The 24,419-nt window shown below is 41.0% G+C and overlaps 1 protein-coding gene and 1 long non-coding RNA gene across 2 annotated transcripts; one reads left to right on the forward strand and one right to left on the reverse strand.

The window, feature by feature from the left end:
* Positions 1-3,080: 3,080 nt before the first annotated feature.
* RAB4A (RAB4A, member RAS oncogene family) lies at positions 3,081-17,947 on the forward strand. Its single transcript, XM_081906976.1, has 8 exons — positions 3,081-3,350; positions 8,240-8,320; positions 9,378-9,492; positions 9,858-9,920; positions 11,008-11,162; positions 12,348-12,443; positions 13,256-13,410; positions 13,968-17,947. Exons 1-7 carry the CDS (start codon positions 3,320-3,322, stop codon positions 13,369-13,371), a joined length of 657 nt encoding a protein of 218 aa, XP_081763102.1. The 5' UTR covers positions 3,081-3,319; the 3' UTR covers positions 13,372-13,410; positions 13,968-17,947.
* LOC309367559 lies at positions 17,101-23,298 on the reverse strand. Its single transcript, XR_014167212.1, has 2 exons — positions 21,606-23,298; positions 17,101-21,229 (listed from the first exon to the last, which is right to left on the reverse strand). It is a non-coding gene; the product is annotated as an uncharacterized lncRNA (long non-coding RNA).
* Positions 23,299-24,419: the final 1,121 nt, after the last annotated feature.

Genomic DNA, 24,419 nt, shown 5'->3' on the forward strand with positions numbered 1-24,419 from the left:
CCAATCAGACTGCTGCCTTTTGGATCCTATTGTTCTAGGACCAATCAGACTGCTGCAGTTTGGATCCTATTCAATTCAGTACATAACACAAACCTAACCCTATCTCAGCTGAGATAGCAAGGAAAGTAGGGATGGGAGCACTTGAAGCAGGGAGGAAGCAAAGGGGATGGCCAATTCCTTCTAGATCAGGGGTCTGCAACCTAAGACCCATGGGCCAGAAGCGGCCTGTGGAGGTCGTTTGACCGGCCCATGAGCCGCCCCCGAACCGAGCTGCCTGCTCGCGCACTGCACTATATGGGCGCAGTGTGGTATGGGGACTCGCTTCTGCAGTGCCGAAGTCACAGAGGGATCTCCGCAGGACCAATCCGCCCAGGCAAGATAAACCTTGCCAACCCCTGTTCTAGGTCCACTGATTCTTCTCTGCAATTGCCCCACTGAGGCCATTTCCCCCAGCGTGGAAGCATTTGCTGGAGCATCAGCTGATATAAGCAACTTACCCCACCCACCCACATTAGCATTACAAGTAATCTTCTTCTGTTTCCCTCATAATATAATAGCACTCACACACATGAAAGTTTTATGAGAATTCCTGAGTGCCTTTCAGAAGCAGCAGTATGGTGCCACCCTCAGGATGGTCAGAGATATGGAGTAAGCTTTCTCTTAAAAAATAGCTTGTTCCCGAGGAATACTAGTAAATATGGGGTTTGCTGGAGGTATGGAACTAAACTGTATTACTGGCAAATACATTCACAAACTATCTCCCTGCTCCCAGTGAACACACTTCTATTCAATAATGCATGTGTTCCAAGCTCCAGTGGTGCTGTTACATCTTTTTAGACTCTGGACTGGGGAAAGTCCTTTTTTGATGGTAAGCTGTGGTAATACTTGCTTCAAAACAGGTAAGTCAGTCCTGCTGCATTTGGGGTCCCTCCTGCTCATTCTGCAGGCCCTGGAAATCTGGGTCAAAAGTTCTTCCCTGACAGGCCTAACTTTTGCTGCATCCACCTCTTTACAACTTACAGCAGAGCAGGCCTCAAATGCTGATCTTAAGGCTTTGGTAGGCATATTTGGGTATAGGTGGTCCTTCACATAGCTGGTCCTAAAGAATTTAGGGCGATAAAAGCTAAAACTGGCATGAAAGTACAGTACATAGCAATAAAAAGTAGCAACAGTGTTGGCAAGAAGTTGCAATGACCATTACAGTGTTAGCTGGAGGCAGGGCTTATCCACACTGTCTCTTCCCACTGCATTCCCCTGGGGAAAACCACACTTTAGAACTCAGCAGGAACAAATGGCAATTCAGGTTTTTCCTGGATTGGCATTTGCTCTGATGTATTGCTATTTGCTAAAGAGAGGTTTTTACCTTTTAAAGGAGTTGGGGCAAGGGGGAAACTTATCAGAGCCATGCCTAAAAAGCATAGGTCAAGCAGAAAACCTCTGGGACACAAGCAGAAGTGTGAATGAGCCCTCAGTAACAAGGAAGCTGGTGTGGAGGCAAAATCAGGAAACAAAGCAGTGGTGAACAGAGCAAGAATGAGTGGTTTCAGACTGGATTTGGAGGCCAGAGCTTTGGTCTGATCCAGAAGGGCTCTTTTTACACTCTTCATGGCACCTTTAAATAATACTGATCTGTCTAGTTTACTTCTCAGAAAATATCCATCCAGCCCAACGTTCTGTCCCCAGTAACCTATTGCAATATGTGATTGCAATATCACTCTCCTTTATACATTCCCCAAAAACTGGTATTCTGAGACATACTACCTCTGATACTGGAAGGAACATATAGACTTCAGTGGTACACACTACTGATAGCCTCATTCTCCATTAGCTTAATTCCCTTTTCAAGACATACAAGTCAATAGTCATCACATCATGTAGTGGCAAACTCCACAGTTTGATCATTAAACAAAGAAATGCCCCCTTTTACTTGATTTTACACTTTGCATATTTTTATTGTGTTTTTAAGAAGGCTTGGGGTTCTTGTGGCGAAAAGGCAGGAAACAGATTGCTAAACAACCAACCAACCAACCAAGAAACAGAAAACAGTAATTAAGAGAAACCCCCACAAGTTCAGGCCTTCAAAGGACTAACAGCAAATTTGTTCTTAAAAACACACATTCAACTCAACCAAGTCTTGCAGCACCTAATGTAGGTTAATAAAGTTATTTTAACATACAGCATAATAAAGTTGAGGAGTTCTTGGTTTTCCAAGGGTTAACCGTGTTAGGATATTTCCGTTCCACCTTAAAAGGGAGCAGGCTTTGTGAGTCACAGAGTCTGCGTATTTCCTGTTCATAGGATGTTTCTGTTTTGATAGAGCTGTTGTCTCTCTGTGTGTGCCAGAACACGCAAGCAGGCAGTCATGTTTTTTCCTTTGTTCTGACCAACGCTTAATAAACTTCTAAATAATGCTCTCCTGTGTGCATCTTTCGCTGTGCGAATTCTGCTGATAGAGCGTGCATCAGCTCTGGAATGTGGCAAGCTATTTCTGGAGCTCGTGTCACTAATTGCTGATACTGTATCTACGGGAGATCGATGGATCGTCCGGAGGAGACGTGGGGGCCATGATGGGCTTTATCTCCCTGGCAGTATCCCAACAAACCGAACCTGGGTAGGGTGGACAGTTGAAAATCACTTTAAAAAGGGGGAGACCAATTTGTATTTTTTAATGTAGATGCAATAATGTACTGTAATTTAAACAGAATTACAATTTATCAAACGGTCACCTGACAGCCCTTCAAAAATAAAGAGGCCTGTCCTCTACAAAGCAGGACACATAGCTATACCCCAAACCTGGGGAGCCCTAAATCCCTTTCACTGTCTCTCGTTTCCAGCTACCAAGATGGAGCCAGAGGCTTCCGCTCCAAAACCCAACGAAAAGCAGGCGCAACTGCGAGGCGCGAGGTCCTCCGAGACGTCGGCTTTCAAACCCCGCCGCGCACGTGCGCTTTGTTTTGGTGAGGGAGCCGTTGGCGCGCCGACGCGCCTGCGCACTGTTGCGGGCCGCTCCGCTGCCAAAGGTCCGGGCAGAGAGGGCGGAGCCGCCGCCTGCGCAGGCGCAGACCTCGTGAGACGCGCTCTCGAGCCGCTGGGTGGCTGGCCGAGGCGCTTTCCCCCTCCCTCTCCTCACCCCTCCCCTTCCCCCCCCCGCCCGAGGGGAGGGGGAGCAGCGCCGCCGCCGCCGCCGCTGCCGCCGCCGGAGGTGTTTTGCCGTTCTCAAGGCTGCGGCCTCCCTGAGGTGCCTCGAGGTCCTGCGTTGCCCCCGAGCGGCGACGGCAACGGCGGTGGCGGGCAGAGGGGCGGCCGCGTCGCTCGGAAAATGTCGCAGACAGCCATGTCGGAGACGTACGGTAGGGAGGGGCTGGGCTGGCGGGGCTGGGTGGGTGGTACTCGGGCTCTGAGGTGAAGCGGGGCTGCGGGCGGCGGCTGTGCCTGTAGAGATAGGGAAGGGAGGGGTTGTTTTCAGGGAGGTGGGCGCTCTCTTTCCGCACACGGCGCCCGCGGGCCCGCTTCGGACCTGCGGCGTGATGCGGTGGAGACGGACATGGCACAAGCGCGCGCGGCGTTATTGCTTCTCTCGCCCCCGTTTATGCAGAATTCATAGCATTTGTTGCCTGCCCTTCTCGTGGGGGCCCAGGGCGGGGAACGGCCGCGCAGCATTAGAAATCAAAGAAATCAATGCAAGGACAGAGCCAGTATTGCTTGTGGGTACGCACACCTTGCACAGGGGAGGCCCTTGCAGATGTCTTCGTATTCGCCCCTCCCTCCTCCCTCCCTGCTTTCCCCTGTATTTGGTACCCATGTGTAGACAAGGAGGAATGGAGAAACCAGGTAGTAGTGGTGTTGCATACAGGTCCTCGGCTTTTCGGCTGTATGGATCACTGGCTTTTTTCAAGAACTACGTGTGCTTTTTAAACATATATCTTAACCTATGCAATTGTAATTGGCACATTAAAGCCCTTCATATAGCTTTCTCTCTTCTTTATATAACACTCACAGCAAGCATGTTAGGTAGGCTATCATTTTTATGTCTGTGCTATTATAGATCAGCAGTTTCTAACCATTTTCTAACCTGATACCCACATTAGGCCATGCATGCATTTTGGAACCAATTTCTTAAATTTCTACCATACCTTTTTGAAGGGATGCTGTCACGACTTGTATTAGGCCAGACTGTGAGGCAATAGTGAGCCATGTATGGTGCTGTATGTAGGGCTGCTTCTGAGAGGTAATGGTTTTTGCTATGGGGAAAGTAACATTAGTGGGAGAATTTTCTTCTGTGTGAATAGCAACTGGAATAAATAAACAGAAAAACTAGGAAATTCATGGGAAACATTAAGCAGTGTTGCTGAACTAATAGCATCTGCTTACACCCAGATTTTGAAAAAAGAAAGAAGGCCTATCCTATGTGACAAATCTAGATTAAATGCTCTAAAAGCAGCGTTTTTTACTTGGGGACAAAAGCTGGAGCCAAGGCTGCATATGCTCTTTATCTCAAGACTGCAGTCAATCTAATCTGTTGGTAAATGATCACAGTTCTCAATCTTTGTCAGTGCTCAGCTTATGCTTCACTACATGCTTAAACATACTGGTGCTCCATATTTGTTGTATGATGTATGCCAGGCATAGGCATACTCAGCCCTCTAGATGTTTTGAGACTACAGTTCCCATTCATCCCTGACCACTGGTCCTGTTAGCTAGGGGTCATGGCAGTTGTAGTCCCAAAACATCTGGAGGGCTGAGTTTGCCTAGGCCTGATGCATACAATTTCATTTACAAAGACGCTCAAGAGGTATTTTGGACTACAGCTCCCAACAACCCCAGCAGTGCTAGCGGGAGCTGATGGGAATTTATGTGTAGCAGATTGGAGAAGCTAGTGCAATGCTATTCAGCCTGAAAAAAATGAAGAGAATTATACCAGGGCCAAGTGAATAATTGCCGCATGTTTATAAAGGAGCAAGTAATGTACATATTTCTACAAATCTGGAAAATGGGTTAAATAATGCAAAACTAGGAGAGTTAACAGCTGTAGTTTATGAGAAACTCTATGCTACAAGAAATCATACTACAGGTGTGTGATTAAGCCAGTGAGCTAGTGAAAAAATAAGGATAGGAAAAGTAATACCATTTACATCTATAAAGACACCAAGTTCAGGGAGCTCTCTTGAGTTAGCAACCACATACTGGTTGCATGCCCCTTACTGAACGCAAGCTGTAGTGTATGCTAGCAACATAGCAGCAGATGGTCCCTGGTCATGTTATCAAGAGCATGTATGGTTTTAGCTAAAGGCTTACTGTACTCTTCTGCTACACATCATAGTTAAACTTCCTGATTAGCAGCACCTTTGTTTTAATTGAGGAACTTGTTTCTTTCTAGTAGCTGCTGGGACCCAATTTGTTTGCACTTCTACTGTTGGTGCTTTTTTTTTTGCTTGAGTCAAACCCATTTTCTTAAAATAAAGTGAAAAATTCTGGTTGTTGTATACCAAACCATTATCTTTTGGCAGTATCCCATAAACTTCATTATGTATTGAACGATGACTTGAAGAGCTTCTGGGAAGAAACTTAGGGCAGCATAAAAGAAGAGGCAGAGATGCAGGAAGAGTATACTCCATTTTGAGCCTCCATGATTTGGAATATCTCAGGCATAATAACTTGTTTTCTGGGCTTCACTATTCTGCAATTAAAAATATATTTTTACTTCCCCTTTCTTTGAGACTTTTTGTTGAGATCTTCCTGCCCTAATTTCCCTGATGAGATTACTAAATTGTTAGTTTCTTTTTTCATGGTAATTGTCTTGTTTTTCCTTTTAAAATACTCCAGGTAGAAAATATTTTTTGTAGGTGCATAGGAATAAAAGCAGTAATACATCTACGCCAAATAAAGAAAATCTGTGAAAGAATACTGCAGGAGATGAAGTACTGTACTGCATTCATTTTTAGATGCCATTCTTATTTGCTGATCCATAGTACATGCACAAAAGATTGATTTTTCAGTTTACATCTACCATCAGATCTAGTCTAATTCTACCATTATTAGGGGAATTGTTATATTGCCCACAGAGTGGAATATTTTTGAGAATTACTAAATAGATAGACGCGGGTGGCACTGTGGGTTAAACCACAGAGCCTAGGACTTGCCGATCAGAAGGTCTGTGGTTCGAATACCCACAACGGGGTGAGCTCCTGTTGCATGGTCCCTGCTCCTGCCAACCTAGCAGTTCGAAAGCACATCAAACTGCAAGTAGATAAATAGGTACTACTCCGGCGGGGAGGTAAATGGTGTTTCCGTGCGCTGCTCTGGTTCGCCAGAAGCAGCTTAGCCATGCTGGCCACATGACCCGGAAGCTGTACGCTGGCTCCCTTGGCCAATAAAGTGAGATGAGTGCCGCAACCCCAGAGTCGGTCACGACTGGACCTAATGGTCAGGGGTCCTTTTACCTTTACAATATAATAGAGCCTTTGTACACTCCAAACACAACATGGAAAAGTAATGGTTGGATTTTTAATTTCTCAAAACAACTGAAGAATAAAAGCTACCCTGAATCAATAATTTTTAATGCTCATTTATTGCATCCTTAAAGCTTTGATAGTTGTGTATTTCAGAGCATTCACATTTGTGTTATGAGGTTCTTGCCTCTAGATAGCCCTTAATGTTTCAAGATTGGCTGTGATAATAGTGACTGTGGGTCTCTTCTTGGCTGCATTTTTGTCTTCGGTCATTCCTAGTAACAACAGTCTTCTCTAGGGTGAGAGGCCAGACAGCTCAACAAATCTTGGAGCTCAAAGCTTCTTTGTCAGTGAGGAAGAAAGAGAAAATCAGCCCTATAATGAAGTGCCTTTCATGGCTTTGTTTTTAGTTTTTTGTTTCATCTAGAAAAAAGAAGCTGCAAGTAAAGTTGAAGAAATAACTGGCATGTGAATTGCTTTCACTACACTGTGCCAGAAGTAAAACATGCAAACAATTTTCCCCACAGTTGTTTAGAATAACAATAGCTAGTTTCAGGTTAACATCCGATTCACATGAGCCTATGCTACTTTATAGCACTATGATCCCACCCCCCCAGTTGTAAAAAGAATATATTATCTGCAGTGTGGATTTGAGCATGTTGGGAAAGTTTAGAAATTACTGCTTAGGCATTGCTGATAGCCTTTTCATATTTGCAAGAGAAACTTTACTTTGTATGTATAGAGTAAGCCAGTTTTGAATGTGACGTAATCGAGAAGTTTGGTGATCAGATAGCTTCAGACTGCGAAAGATCTGAAGATCCCATAGATCAGGGGTTGGGAACCTCAGGCTGCAGGCCCAAATGCAGCCCTCCAAACCTCTGTCCAGCCATCAAAATTCTCCCACGCTATGCCCTCCTCAGGTCACATTCCTTTTATTTACGGTACCTTCATAGAGGACCAAAAGATGTGGGCGTGTGTGTGTGTAGAAACCTCTAGTTTTTGGGTACAGGAGCATTACCTACTATATAATAGTAAAAATAACATCCCTTGTGCCTCCCAATTTTTCCTCTGGCCCCATCCACCACTGGCCTGTGGCCCTTGAATGGCTGCATATGAGGGAATGCACTTCTCAGGCTGCAGAAAAGTTCCCTGCCACAGCTATAGGTGTTACTAAAGGTTTGCTGTTTTAAAAGCATAAATATCCCACTTAAAAGTGCTTCGCTTTGGCTAGTTTGTGTCCTTCCTCTCCCTGCCCTACTCTTTTTCATATTGTGCCTTGCAAACTTGAAAGGGATATTTTTTCTGCTGATTCATCCGAATTGGATTATAACTTCAGTTAGTTTTTTATCATGACATTCAGAGATGCCAAACTTGGGTATGTATCTGAAAAATCCAGCTTGATGTTATTTGTCCTTTGCTACTTATGCCTCACAGAGAACCTGTCCTGTTGGTTTTTTTAATGTTTGATTCAACGCTTTTAGAATCTAGATTGTTGGAATAAATCAGCTCTTGTTTTATTACCAAAATAGTACTACAAAGGCTGGGAGAAAAATTCAAATCTGAAATGCTGAATTTTGTCTTAGACAGATTCATATGTCATGTGTAGAATACAAATAGCCATACTTATTCCTTTGTTCTGTTGCAATATCTTGCTAAGCCAGGCACTGAATAGCAAGCAGTTTATCTGTTCTGTGTCCTTGTGATTTCTTTTTATGACAAAGGGAAAAAGTAGTAATAGCATGTTTCTTTTGCATTTGAAGATGCTCATTTGGTTGTCTTATCATTTTCAGATTTCCTGTTTAAGTTTTTGGTAATTGGAAATGCAGGCACTGGCAAATCCTGTTTGCTTCATCAATTTATTGAGAAGAAATGTAAGTATAATGCAGATGTTGTGGGGTTCTTAGGGGTGGGGTTTTTGTGGGGGTTGCTCAACAGAACTCTGGTCCACATTGGTCCTTATAAAAACCTGGCTAACAGCATTTTTTGGACAGAAGTGATCTGGCATTTCTTAGACAGTAGTATGAATAAGTAGGGACACGTTCAATGCAGTCCATGTATTTCCTTGGAAATAAATCCCATTGTACTCAGTGTAGCTTACTCCTCGGTATGTATTATCTACCCCAAATCTATGTAGGCTTAAGAGAACATGCTATCAATATCTTCCTTAACACCATGGCTACCATGTTTTCATTGTGTATAGGATCAAAATTTGCTATCACAGTGATACATAAATGGGGTGTGTGAACTGCTCAGGATAGCCCTAAGAGCTGACTTGATAGATTACCATTCTACATAATACCCCTTGCCAGTACAATGGCACTCCATCAAGGCAGATTCCAGACTCTTCTGGTCAGTTCACACATTCCATTTATGTGTCACTGTGATAACAAATTTTGATCCTACACAAAATGAAAACATGGTAGCCACAGTTTCAAGCATGGGTATTGATAGCATGTTCTCATAAATCTTACTTAACAAAACTTAGGGGTGGGTGAGAAGGAGGCTTTTTTTGTCACAAAATAAAGAAATTTCCTTGACTCGTGCTACTAGTAAATTTTGGGAATTGTCATATTTGTGCATGCATATGTATATATAAATATATATGTATATGCACATAGCCCACCATCCAATGTTGAATGAATTCACACAACTATATAATGCATTTCATTTTGACATATCTTGTCTAGCATATTCACAAAGTGTTCACAGAAGCATATTCTAATACCCCTGAATATATGTTGAAAAGTACCGTCTGTCTCTCTGTGTGTGTGAATTTACCATAAAAATTCCCCTTGGTTAAGTTAACAAATACACTGCTGCCTGTACAGAACAAATTATGGATAAATAATAATAATGTCACTGTTAATATAATATCCTTGTGTACTTTAAATTGTACTTGAATACTAATAGACACCTTTTCTATTCTAGTCAAAGATGACTCAAATCATACTATAGGAGTGGAGTTTGGTTCAAAGATAATAAATGTTGGAGGCAAATATGTAAAACTACAAATATGGGATACAGCTGGACAAGAGCGATTCAGGTATATTTTCATAGCACAGAAATTTGTTGGCATGTTAGTTGAAGAAAGTGGCATGTGACTTTTTTGTTAGCAAGTTTGTTGGATACTGGCTACTGTTTCACTAGTTCTGTGACATCCAGTTATATTGTGACTATAGGAGAACTTTTAGGCAAAAGTAAGTATTGTTAAATCATTCATTTCTTCTGGAGAGTTTTAATATATGCCCCCTCAAAACTGATGAGGCTTAAAGCTGCTCAACTTTGGCTCAATCATGACTGTACTGCCTTGTTAAGCAGACACAGTAGCTTCTGTATTGTTCATAATTGTAGCACTGTGTAGAGCATAGCTTATTGTCAACTTATAGTGGTATATGTTTTCCTTCACAGGTCTGTAACCCGAAGCTACTACAGAGGTGCAGCGGGTGCCTTACTTGTTTATGACATCACCAGGTAAAAGGAAAAACTGCTATAAATATAAGTACAGATAAACTATTCTTCTCTTCCTGTGGTTATCCTTAGGTACCAAGGCTGTATCCTTGCAGCCAAGATAAATTAATCACATAAGAGCAATTATCATGGGACAAGTTCAGCTTTCATAGCTTCTTGAGGTAACGCACACAAAATTCACACAAGTGTGCTCCCAGCCCTATTTCATTTGAGCTGCTGTATCTTAAACGGGGGTCTAATTTTACAGTAAAGAACCCCTTTCTAACCACCCTACATATAAAAATATTTTAAGTTCAGTCTAGTACAAAATCTGACTTCAGTGGCTTAGGAGCCAGACTAGCCTCTTTCCTAGTTCATCTCTCTCCATCCCCAACATGCACAAGCCATTTGTAAATTTAAATTTAAATTCCTTAAAATTTATTTATGCCCAAGCTTTTATATCTGGTACCAGCAGCTGATTGCAGTATATACATATATTAGGCCATGATGCCAAACTTGGACTCTTCTGAATCCTGTGGGAGTCTTGCACATCAAGGACTTCTTGAGATTGTGAGAGACCATCACCGTTAGCCATCTTGGGAATCAATTTTTTTCTGGAAAAAGAAACACTGGGGACCATGCTTCGTTTACTCCTGATGGTGTTTTCTGTCAGCTTTCTTGGATACCAGTGACTCCTTCATAGAAATGCCCCCCTTACTTTCAGTTGTCTTAGAGTGCATGCCTCAGAAACAGAGTGGTGTTCCTTTAACTCAAAACTGATTTTCTTGGAGACTTAAATACACACACACTACAAAAAAAGTAAGTCTGTTGTAATGTTTCAGTCAACTGTATAAGGGGCAAGTTTCACTGGTTACACTTGCCCTTGCTTTCAGTGTCCACAGTGCACTGGCACAGGTCCAAATGTGCTGGGCAATAACTTCTCTGTAGTATTTTACAATGGACAAAAGAAACTACAGCTTGTTGATCTTCTATCAAAGTGAACATGAACTATTGTTGTGTAAATTATCTAGTTAGCTAGGATAATTAAAACATAGTTTTAAGGGGGAAGTATAATTATTAACATCTAATAATTTGTCCTTTTGTGGTGCAGTCGAGAAACCTACAATGCGCTTACTAACTGGCTAACAGATGCGAGGATGCTAGCAAGTCAGAATATTGTTATAATACTGTGTGGGAACAAAAAGGATCTTGATGGAGATCGGGAAGTCACTTTCTTGGAAGCATCCAGGTTTGCTCAAGAAAATGGTAAGTATTTTTCATGACCTATCTGAGTTTGGTGGTAGTCTGTATCAGCCTTCCCCATCCTGGTGCCCTCTAGATATTTTGGAACACAACTCCCCATCATTTGGAATTATGACCTCCCCACCCAGGTATTGGAAGCTACTAGTATGGAGGGTAAAGTCAAGTCAGAGTGAGGTCAGTGCTTCTGTCATTCTGAGTGGGTGAACATTTTTGCCCCATTCTGCAACCCGCTCAGTCTCCAAAAATGGGACGAAGAAGTTGGAAGACAACTCTTTATGAAACATCCCCCAATTTTGGTGTGGTTGTAATTGGGTAATATGTCCATTGGGCATATACCAATTATCTGAGAACTTCCGCACGCCTCTTTGTTGGTGTCTTGAAACCAGTTTATGACTGCATTGTTTTAGAATTGTTCAGTGCTTTGGGTATTCTTCTGGTTGAAGTTATTCTGCTACATCTTATCTGTTTACTGTTGCTTAATTTAGACTGCAATCCTATATCTAGGAGTAAGCACCATTCAACTTGACAGCACTTGCTTTTGGGGCAGATACAACTAGGAATGCATTGCATATTTTTGTTTGATATAGATAATATTTTGTTTAATTGTTTTTTATCTTGGTTTGTTGTTAGCTGAAAAGACACTCCTGTGGTTTGGGAACCCTTCTCTTGCTTGGAGTAGGTGCTTAGGGGAGGAGTGCAGTAGGGGACAGGTGGCAAAAACAGGGCAGAATGTGGTTAGTAGCTTCAGAAGTGGAACAGGTGCTTTTTGACCATTCTTTGGACCAGCTTTCCCTGACTGTTCTTTGGGGTAGCCTTTCTCAACTCTGTGCCCTACATATATTTTGGGCTATAGCACCCTTCAGCCTTAGCCAGTAGAGCCAGTGGTTGGGAATGATGGGAGTTGTGTTCTGCTGAAACATCTGGAGGGCAACTAATCAGGGAAGACTGAATCAGGATATCGCTTCAAATTGATGGATTTATTGATTGATTGATCGATCCTATGCCCTTTTAAAATGTGTTGGGGGTTATTATTGGGTTGTTGTTTTTATTTTGATTCTGTATTTTGTGGTTTTATATTCTGATTTTATCCTGTGAACCACCCTGAGACTTGCGAGTATAGGGTGATACATAATTTCAATAAATAATAATAATGATTGCAAATATATTTTTTGTTCATATTTGTTTCAGAACTTATGTTCTTGGAAACAAGTGCATTGACAGGGGAGAATGTTGAAGAGGCCTTTGTACAGTGTGCCAGAAAAATACTTAATAAAATTGAGTCAGGTAATCACAGTTCATGTTTCTGATCTCAAAATATTTTCACCTCTATAGTATTAGACACTTTAGAGTATGTGAAATGTTGACATGTGATAAACTGCGCTCAAACTAGATGTGTTCTTCTATTGTCATAAAGTGTCACCTAATTCTCACCTGTGTCTTAACTTGTCAAATACCTTAATGCAAGTACAAATGACCCTGAAGAACACAATCCAAAAGGAGGTGTAACTGTTTTTCATTGAACACCCCACTAGCACCCTTTTAACAGCAGTTTCAGTGGGGTAGACCCGTTGAAATTGATTGGCTTGAGTATATCATTGGATAATCACCCAATGATAGGGGATGCTGTCAAAGCATTTTTTTACAGGTTGCTGTAAAAATGTAAAATGTTTCTAAATGTGTGATTATTGAAAGAGATGTCTGACATTTAGATTATTAATAATATTGTAACTCTGAAGTGGCTTCTTGGGTGTGAAGCCTCTCAGCCTCTGACATCTAGCTTCCAACCTGCTGTACATCTTCCAACTAGTAGGAAGGGGAGGACACAGCAGCTTGTATAATGGATAGGGCCATTAAAAGTTTGCTTGCCAATACTTATAAAACAGGCACCCCTCTGTAAAAGAAAAAAAGGACAAATTATATTTGTGTGCATATGTACATGTGTTTGTGTGTAAAGCACTCTCAACTTTTCATGACTACTGTTATTGTTACATTCAGCAAAAGTTAAATTTTAACATTACATGTTCATGAAGAGAACAGCCTTGAATTTAAATGTAATTACAACGTCTGTAAGAACAAATGGTGTTTTGTTTTATCAGGTGAACTGGATCCAGAAAGGATGGGCTCAGGTATTCAGTATGGAGATGCTGCCCTGAGACAGCTGAGATCTCCACGAAGAGCACAAGCTCAAAGTGTTCAAGAATGTGGCTGTTAGGAACAGACAACTGAAACATTCATTTGAGCAAGGAAAGAGGTAAGTGTTAGCAGTTGGAGATCAGCATCTTCGTTTAGATACTGATTATTGAGGGAAGGAAAATCCATACACCAGCTCCACAGGTGGGGTGGTTTTCCTCAAGTTTTCTGTGTGTCCCAAGGGCTTGTTTGTTTGTTCATTTTACTGTCAGGATTTATGTTTTTGATATCCACCTTGTAAAAACAATGTAAATCTGTAACAGCATAACTATAACCAATATTTCCTACTCAGAAGTCAGTCCTGTTGCAAGTAACGATTTACACTGAAATGAAAATTCAAATCTATATCGAACCTCTTAATTTGAGAAATATTGTTTTATTTCATTTATAGCCCTCCTTTCCTCAAGAACATTTCCTTAGTGCATAACAAAAATCCACTAAGGTGGAGAATCTGTGTATGTTGTATGACCTTGTGAAGGACTGCTTAATTGTGTTTCTGTCTCAAAAAACAAAATAGATTAATTCTGTGGTTTCACACTAAATTACACAGAGTTTGTTCCTGAAGTGTGCATAGAATGCCTACGTTGTTTAACACGAAATGCTGCTTATTTTTTTCAGCTGTCCTTAAAAATGACGATTAATGAAACAACTGCCATGGCTTCAAGACTGCAGTTTTAGAACTGCTTTTTATTCAGTAAAGCATACCACATCTGGTATTTTTTAAAAGTACTGTGAAATGGCTTCCAGAAGTGTGCACTTGGCACAGCAAGATTGCAAAAAATAAAATTTGGTAATTCAGTGGACAAGAGTAAAATATCAGTATGTAAAAAATTTTCTGTTGCATATTTTTGCTCATTTCTTCCAGTTTAAGACATTGCTGTATCCTGTGTATATAAAATGTGGTCATTAAATTTCCAAAGCATGATATACTGACATATTGTTGCACTAACATTTGTTTGTTTTATAAATAAGAACTGAAATGTAACTGGTAGGCTTTATCATGTTTGGTGGTTTGTTTTTATTTTGTTTTTTTGTACAATAGCTTTTATTTATGATTTGATATTGAAAGCTACTGGCATTGATTGTCAGTGTTTTATTTGCCACATTCTACAAGGTATATGATTTATTTTTTTGAAAAACAGGCCATAAGTTTACTAATATGTTGTGGGTTTTTTACTGAAGCATAACTGAACTGTTTCCTGACAATTCTTAAATGTATTTCAATCACTTTGACAACTGTAGGCTATACAATTCATTTGTGATCTTAGGAGCTTACTGCTGTCTGATCTTGCCTTGGGAAATCCTTGTTTTCTACATCTGAAATTGTAACTGAAAATTTATGTTTTGGGGAAAAGATAATGCCTACTTGTTTTGCCATTCTAGAACAGTGTTTGAAGTTGTGAATCATCGTTATCTAACTTCTTTTTTTAAAATTAAAGTAATTTCTATACCTAAGACTCTGTTCAGGTTATCCTCCTTAAAAAGAAGCAATTTGTTATGAAAAGTAGCATATGTTGTATAGACTGCTTCAAAATCTGTAGTAATGCATTGCAGTCAGCTTCTTTTACTCTGTAATTTAGAAACACAATACAGTAAATGGCAGCAACTAGTCAAAGATATACACTGCCCTCTGCCTTCATGGTATCTAACTGAGAGTTCTATAGAGACACTTGGAAATATGAAACCTTGACTGCTTAAGAGAGACAGGTGTGCGTATGTAAAAGTAAAATGAATTAGCCTCTTTAAATGTTCTTGACACCTAAAAACTCCAGAACATGAACATTTATGACTGTTGATACACAGATAATTCTGAAATACGGAAACATTGAAGCGGTATATGGGAGGTGTAAATATAGCTATTTGAGCTAGATTGTGTTAGTTTTAACTAAGGATGTACATTGCTTAAAACATTTTGGTTGATCATATCTGAGGATGTTACACAGTGAGGGCAAACATTGACATTATTGTCAAATAAGTATTTGATTGAGCCTAAGTTGGCAAGACACATGAGCAGTCTCTTTTTTGAATGTTTATTTACTCAAAATGCAGGCAGCAGGAGAGACTGAATTTGATTGGAACTGTGAGACATTTTTCTGATAAAAATCACTGCTTCCAGCTCCTCCTGTCTCAGCTAGTTTCACATCCTTGAGGAGAAACTATACAGAGCAACTGGGGTTAGGATCTACAAGACATGGTTTAAGCACCCTTTCTAGAACATAGCTGCTCTGATGTTTCTATGCTGCTTTTCTTTCATAAATTGCATTTAAGGCAATTTAATAAGTGGTCTAGAACAACTCGAAAAAACAATTGCAATAAATACATAATGGCAAATAAAAGTAACAAAGCTTCATTACAGTGCAGGTAAAATAGTTAAAATAATGCAAATAAAACTATCAGTCCTGTGCCAAGCCAAAGCTCATCACATCGAATGACAAAAACTGAACAGGTCAGCAAAGTAAACTGAATGCCATAAGCCTAGATAAACAGGTCAGGCTCCAGTGGCAGGGATGCCCAGAGCAGGGCCCATGACTACGACTCTTAACTGATGGGCAAGTTCATCCAGGAACTGGCGGTCCTCCAGCTCTCCAGGCCTGTTGCTGCATTTCAGTAAATAAATAATGGTTGGGAGACAGCTCATTCATTTTAATCCAAGATGAAAAACACATTTTAATGTTGGCATTTGAGTACATTTTTCATCCTCCCCTCCCCTCTCCCCCCCCCACCATTCAGGGAAAGTAATATTGACCCAGATTGCAAGCACGTTACTCATTAGCATACAAAATAGATACTGTAATCCTTTGAGGTAAATGAGAACCTTTAACTTAAAGGGGTTGATTCATCAAAAAGTTAATTCCCAAAAATAAAGTAGACTGGTGTAAACAAAATAACATGCCTCCATGCATTGTACTGGAAAAAAGTCAATTTGAAGTCTAGTTAAACATCCACTCAAAGTAAAGAAAGTGATTAGCATGCAGTATCTATTAACGTTTTTGGTTCACAGCATGGGTTTATGAGGTGCACTGCATGGATGTCTTATAATGTTCAGACGTACTTTCAAAGAATATTATTTGGTGTGTGTGTTTTTTTATTATGTACTTTTTCTAATGTTACATTTATTAATGTCAACAAATCCAAAGAAGTTTAGTCAGTAAGTCCTAAAGTCCAACTTGTAACTTGTTCCTAGTCTTCTACATAATACTTGAAGCTTCCCTTTCTCCTCCCTCCCACCCCCTACCCAGTAACTACTGTACTTCTGCCCTCTCTCAAACTGGAGGGAATAGCAGAAAAAAGGAGGTGCCATGCTACTATTAATTGTGAATCGATTAATGATGTAGTGAAAACTCAGGTATTTACTCCATAGGTCTTTGTACATCTTCCTGTTGCATTTAGTTCTTTCCCACAATCCCTTTTCATCTTCCACACATCTTTCATTGACATGGATCACCCTGGGCCAACCTGGTGCCTGACTGACGTTTTGGATTAGGCCTTCCATCAGCCTTAACCAGCGGGACTTGTAGTCCAAAATATGTGGAAGGTGCCAGGTTAGCATAGACTGATGTAAATGGTTGGTAGTTAGTACTACAGCACAAAAACTGGTCTGTCTCTATTGCTAGCCTCCTTTATAGTTGGTTGGGGAACTCAAGGCCTTGTGCCTTACTGTTTGTATTTAGGTAGTTTGGGTTGTGTGTGTTCTGAGGGAGTTCTGTTTCCTCTACTTCCCTCCAGTGATCTGTTGTTGTTGTTGTTGTTGTTTTAACATCAATGCAAATGCTGGCACGATAAACTCTCTGTCTTGCTGTTTGTTTCCAGATTTAGCTAATAAATGTCACTTCACAAACTTGCTTATCTTTGATAAAGGGAAAGACAATTGGAACTTAAAATTTCTATGGGGCTAAAATTACCTTAGGCAGAACTGTACTGCGGCTTCAGTTCTAAACTAATATTTGTGAGCTCCTTTCCAAATTTTGTGTCTGCAAATTAGCATGAATGAGTTTTTGTTTTTGCAGAAAATTTCATGAGAGTTCATACCTCCTGTGCCCACAGATTGCCCCCAACACTTCTTCCTGGTTGTTTCCCAAAACTGGGTTTATTTAAATATTAGAGCCAGGCTTTGTGAGGAGGAAAGTTGGTTCAGGAAATGATTAGAGACACCCAGGTCATTGATTGTTGTCTATAAAGGCTTGCCTTCACTATATTACTGTTTCTAAGGGATACATGGAGTTTGGAACCCCGTGTTTCCCTTGCAGTGTGTAGTGTCACACTTCAAGACTCTGAAAATTGTAGCTGTACTCTTGTACACCCTTGTTAACATGAGTTGGAGGAACTGTATTCCATACAGTTGAACTGTGCTAGATTGCTACCTGTATTGGCTTGGTTCCACAAGTTGGAACTGCAGGAGCTTAAGGAGTATTATTACAGTTGAGCCTCAAGACAAATGCTCTTTGCATTTAAATGCTTCTAAAAATAAAAGTGCTTTTACACAGTGTTAGTATACATTAAACTTTAAATGCATGACTTCTATACTGTATAAAGAATTTACTATGCTGCTTAATGTCACCAGAGAAATGTTACTAAATAAAAGGTTTTATTTAAATGTATTTACTGTAGGTTTCTTTTCAATCATGGCAGGCTTGGGGAGGGTGTGGGTGGAAGGGGTGGAAAGCTATGCTCCCTGGCTGATCAGCCTTTTCATACATCCACCATTTCCTGCATTGTTAACATCTCCAATGTGCACTGTTGCATCTCTATGAAATCTCAGTCCTGCCAAGGGTAGATGTTCAGAATTTTAACAATATCAATAATCTTATTTATCTACATGCATTCAACACCCCCATACATTAAATGCTCAGAATCTTTAAATCATGACTTGCTTAAACAAAGTGGCATGATTGCCGTGGAAACAAGCACACAATTTTTAATGGATGGATAGATGTATGCTAGGTAGCTTATGTGATTTTAAATGGTTTCATGTGCAATCCCTGATTTTAAGCTTTGGTCTTACTTAGGTTATTTCTGGACAGTAATAATTGGATTTTCTATGTTTCTTACTGAATAATCCAGCAACCAACTGTCCAGTGCATGTTTCCTGTTAATATTACAAAGCTGACCCAGCTATATTCTATGGAGAACTGAAAAAATATCACCAGTTTCCCAAATTTTAATGTGTCCTTACCCTGCTTTTAGGTAATGAATACATTATGAGACATCCGTTTATCATCTTGGGGAGAGAAGTAACATTAAAAATAAAATATTTATCTATTTTTTAGGAAACATGAGTAGTTAAGGTGGGAAGGAAATTGTAACAAATATGTACTGTAACCCTGGTCTTGTTATTTTTTCAAAGAAGTGTTGCCTCCCTCATAAAGTGCAGACCAAAAATCCATACCACCTCAAGTTTAGGACTCATCCACACACTTCCCTTTGACTTGTGATTTCTTCTGTTTAGCCCATGACATCCAGGCATGGATCAGAGAGGTCTTTCTTTTGTCCTGCCACTTTCCCAGGGAAAACCTGCTGTATACTGCTCAATCGGAACAAACGCCAAGCTGCAGAAAACCCAAATGGCGTTTGCTCTGATTCAGTAGTAAACATCAGGTTTTGCCTGGGAAAACAGTGGGAGAAAAGAAAAATCTCTCGGACCAATGCCTAGAAGTCATGGACCAAACAGAAGGGTGAAAAACCCCTTAGTGTAAATGGTGTTCAGAGCTATTGTATCTACTTAGTAGTAAGTTAGGATGCTAGACTTGGTGATCAATATATGGTCAGATCTTTCCGCAGTGTTACATCAAGGCTACAGTTCTCTGCTCACTTAGGGGACAAAGCCTTGGCAACCACAAGGTGAGGGGCTTAACAGCCCCTATTGGGCATGTTTATTCAGACAGCTGGTATTCTATGCCAAAACAGAAAGTGAGTCTACTAACTTGATCACTTGTTTGAAGCCGTACTTGGATCATTCCCCTTAGTCCAATTTATCCCTAAGCTTTTCAAAACCCATAGACACGCTAAAAACCTCTTATTTACATGTAGTAATCATTTAAGCATTTCCCAGTATGTTTGGAGTTTCTTAGCCCATCCAATCTTTTACTGTTTTGCTGACTGGAAAGGGGCCTACCACTAAAGATAAAGGGTATGAGGGAGGTGTCTAGATTTCTAGTGTCGCTCAGTTGTGTCTGAAAGCAGCTTAAAATTAGTGTCCATAGTGGGGAATATTTTTCAACCCAATGGCCACATTCCAGTTTGCGCAACCTTTAAGGCCCATGCTGCATTGGTAGATGGAGCCAGAGGCAAAAGTGGCCAGAGTCAATGTAACATTTGCCTTTGTACAGCAGGCTAGTTTCAACACACACAAAACCTGCATCACCCATCCAGACAAAACAAGAGAAATTAGTGGAATTTAAGAACACATTTCAGCCACACAAAATGACTTGTGGTTCCAGTGAGGGGTCTGGCCTGAGAAGAATTCTGAATGCCAGAGGGAGAGAGGCCTGGAGGGCCACATTCAACCCACAGGCCTGAGGTAAAACATAGCCTTATTCACCACAAATTTGACTAATCTTTTAAAGCCATCCAAGGTGGTGCATTTTGTGGGAATAAATACTATAGTTTTCTAAACCTATGGTGGAAGGTTCAGGAAAGGGCAGCCAAAATGATCAAGGAAGGGTGCATCAATTCCCCTATGAAGAAAAGTTTTTGTGTTCCAAAAAGCCAATTGGGAGTTTTTAGCTTGCGAAAAGGGAAAGAGGAGACATGATGAATAAAATTATGCATGGTGCAGAGAGAAAAAAGACTGAGAGGCGGTTAATTTCTACACATTCTTATGCATCCCTCTCTATCTTACAGGCAACCGAGAGGGGTTGTCAAAGTGGAAGGACACATTACAACCAGCCAAAAACAACTCAAGGAAGGTGCAAGCAGGTCTGGTCAGAGCCCAAATAGTGTGCTTGGGGGCTGTATTTGGGCTCTAGGTCAGAGGTTCCCTATTCCTGCTATGGTCTTTTGCAGTTACTAGCCTTAAGGTGGCAACCCACTGAGAGGACTCAGAGGCACGAGGCCCCTAAAACTTACATAAGAGTCATAAGACCTATTTCACCATTATCAAGAAAGCACAACAACTGCTTTTTCAAAATGTTTTTTCCCCAAATTGATTTTATTCACATGTACAAAGTCATGGCAAGTACAGTTAAATATAAATAACACAAGAACATTAGAAAAAAAACCACACTATTTAAAAACACATTCTAAGTCACATATTGCTTCAAGCTTATTTTTCCCCAAGCTTTTATCTAAAGTGATTTCAGTGCTCACAAAAGCTAAGTGTGGCAGCTTCCCTGTACCTTTAACTTTACATTATAGGAACAACATAGAGGAACAGAGTCAAGAGTTTATAGCCCCAACCTGTTCAAGTATCTGGGCCTTAAACAGTCATGCTCAAAAGACTGCCATGCTTGGTCTGGTTACTCGCGCTTTATGGCTTTAGGCTATATGTTGCTCTTTGTATTACACCAGCGTTTTGGTACTCCTAGCCTGTCACAAACCAACATATTTCAAAGAGGCAGGAGTATGCAAACATAAACTAGTAGATAGTTTATGCTTCAGGTGATGCTGCCTCCCACATCAAGAAGGTAACTTTCTCATCTAGAAGCCATATTTAATGCCAATCTGGTATAGACAGTTTTCAGTAGGCTAAAATGCGAGTGGTCTCAATTGCTTATATTCCCGTCTGCCCTGGCAGCTCAGGCAGGGGAGACACATTTCAAAGGTGGGAGAAGACCCTGAGGGAAGTTGAGCCAGAGCCATTTTCCCATCAAGCAACAGGTCTAGCACTACAGCTACCATTGTGCCAACCCCAGAAGCTTCAAAAGGCAGGGAGGATGTGGACCCTCACCAAATTTGGTCAATTCTAAGGTAAAGGTAAAGGTACCCCTGCCCGTACGGGCCAGTCTTGACAGACTCTGGGGTTGTGCGCCCATCTCACTTAAGAGGCCAGGGGCCAGCGCTGTCCGGAGACACTTCCGGGTCACATGGCCAGTGTGACATCGCTGCTCTGGCGAGCCAGAGCTGCACACGGAAACGCCGTTTACCTTCCCGCTGGTAAGCGGTCCCTATTTATCTACTTGCACCCGGAGGTGCTTTCGAACTGCTAGGTTGGCAGGCGCTGGGACCGAGCAGCGGGAGCGCACCCCGCCGCAGGGATTCGAACCGCCGACCTTTCGATCGGCAAGTCCTAGGCGCTGAGGCTTTAACCCACAGCGCCACCTGTGTCCCAATTGGTCAATTCTAGGGGAAGTCTAATCCCAGGGCTGAATAAGCATTCTGCTCCATGCTTACAGAAGACATAGCTGCCAGTAATAGTGAAGGAGGGCTCAGTACAAGCAAGATGCCTGAGGGTAAACAGTAAAAAGAAAAGAAAAAGCATAACCATGATATTTAAAAACAGAGAAGGCAACTCTTGCTAACAATAGCTTGTTGTTGAAGTTACTGGATAGTGATGCAAGAAATGTGGTGGTACAAATATACACAAAAGCATACCTTTTTTTTTTTTGCACAATGTCACACCATAAACATGTTTCACAAAAGTAATTGTCCAATTGTAACAGCAGATACTTCTTTTTTCTGTGCTGGAACAATGAGTGTCATTTGTGCATTTCAGTTTCATGCATTTGGTAGTGATACTATGCCAGTTTTGTGAAGACAGATGGACCATAAATAGGACTTTTCTCAAGTTCAAACAAGGAAAGGGGTGTTTCTCATGACAATTTTTAAAATTAAAAGCAAAAGCATTATTTATACCCAGAAGACTGGAACAGCTCAGAATTTGTCGTCCCACCACCACCAATTCCACCTTTAGTAAACACATCTGTAAATAAGCTGCTTTATTTCCTAGTGAGGATGGTAGTTTTGCCATTTCCTGCCAACTTTAGCCCTCTTCAGGTGGGACTATCTGAAAATATAATGCAAGAAAGGGGGGGACCTGCATGGAGGCTCCTTGACTGATGTAGAATCTTGTTAAACCTGGATTCTAAAATGCACAGGAAATAGTCACCCGTAGAAGCGGGCTCCTCGCTTTGCACACCTGCCCTTCAATTTACAGAGGGAGACAGAGACAGGGCGGCACTCACATGCTATATTTATGGATTTTTATCACAGCTGAACAGGGCTTTTGTCATGAAACGCACCTGCAATCCTTTGCTCATTTGCCTGGAAGTGTCATTGAACTCTATGAGACTTCTGAGTAGACACGTTTAGGATTGCAATCCAAGAGACTCCATTTCTAACACCACATTAATGCCCAGTGAGGGAGGGGATCGCTTAAAGTTTAGATAAAAACCACTCTACACAGAGAAGCAAGCAGATGCTCCATGTGCAACAGCGATATGCACAAGCCCCATTTGCAAATTACCAGAATTAAAAGTGACTTAAGCCACCCAACACATCCTTGTGGAAGACTGAAAACCCAGACTTTTAGTATCCTTGTTTCAACAGTGTCTTCAAAATTTCCAACGTCCATCCATGTGTCAGTTAGCTCACAAGAAGTTTAGCTGAACACAGTCTGGGAAGTTAAAAGATGGCAACATGAACAGCCCTTTGAAAAGAGAATCCAAAATATTTTCAAAAAGCTGCCAGTTGTTTAAGAAAAGTGGTCTTTAGGACACAAGAAAACAAGTCCTTCATGTATCCCTTGGAAGCAGAGCATGAGTCAATGTTGTATAACAAAGATAGAGAAATGTATTATTATGTTAAAGCCATGTACAACTGGAGTCCTTTAATTTTGCAAAGTGAAGGTAAGGGATTAAATTAAAAAAAGACTGAAGGAAACACAGTTCCAACCACAGGCCTACAGATGGAAAGAAAGCAGAACTCAAAAGAGCCAAAAGCCACCTGCAGCGACCATGGAAGAGGGGACTCAAACACTGAGTAACCACAGAGTTTCTGGGGAGAGTACCTGATGTAGCCTGTTTCCCAAAATTTGAGTTATTTAAGTCTTAATGATTGAGACTAATGCCAGCTGCAGAAAACCACCCCTACATGAATGGAGCCAACATAATTTGAAATACAATCAAATCTTGGTTGTCAAATGTAATCCATTCCAGAAGCCCATTTCACTTCCGAAATGTTCGACAAACAAGGCGCAGCTTCCGATTTGTTGCAAGAGCTTCTTGCACTCAAGCGGAAGCCATGTCAGACATTTGGCTTCCGAAAAACATTCGAAAACCGGAGCATTTACTTCTTTCGTTTGGGAGCCGAAACGTTAAAAAACATGGCCGTTTGAGAACCAAGGTTTCACTATATAAGGAGATTATTTTAAGCAGCTTATTAGCCACCAGTTCGGTGTTTGATACACACACAAAAATGGCAGGTAGTCTCACAATATGCAATACGAACTTTAAACTGTAACAGATTTGTTACATTCTTATAATTGCCAATGGCTTCATCCTCTGGATTACACAAATCAACTTTTTTGGGTGGTCGGGGGGGATAAGGGGCATGTCATACACTTGAGAAATATAGCAAAATTTGCTTGAGTCCTGAACATGCCTCTGGAATGTACACTAACTTGGTCTGGTAGGTTCAATTCAAGAGTAGAAATAGTCGTAACATTTCACTTATGCAGAAGCTCACCTAACAACTCTTTACAAAGCATATTTAATCCACCCAAATAAAGCATTAAAAATATCTACATCCCGGTTCACTGTCACCAAGTCCATGTTACTTAACTGCAAAGTACTGATAACTAATAGTTAATGATTGTCTACACCTGCCATTTGGTACCACAGGCTCATGATAGCAAATTTAAAAAGCTAAAAACATAAACACGTCACATTACTAATCTATTGCACCAAAATCTCCAGTTCCAGTTGGTCACAAAACCTAAAACTGGAATGTAAACCTGAACAAGTCACTATATATTTACCAAAAGTTGGGGAGAGCTATACAATCTTCTGCACATCTGGCTGCAAGAGCCTGCACATCTGGCCTGCACAGCAAGATAGATAGATAACAGTCCCCTGTTTTTGTGGTCACTGGATTGAATCCACAGAGGGCAGAAAGTCTGCATTTGGCTCGCTAGGT

Source organism: Podarcis melisellensis, assembly GCF_964234715.1.
Source record: "Podarcis melisellensis genome assembly, chromosome: 3".
Lineage (NCBI taxonomy): Eukaryota > Metazoa > Chordata > Lepidosauria > Squamata > Lacertidae > Podarcis > Podarcis melisellensis.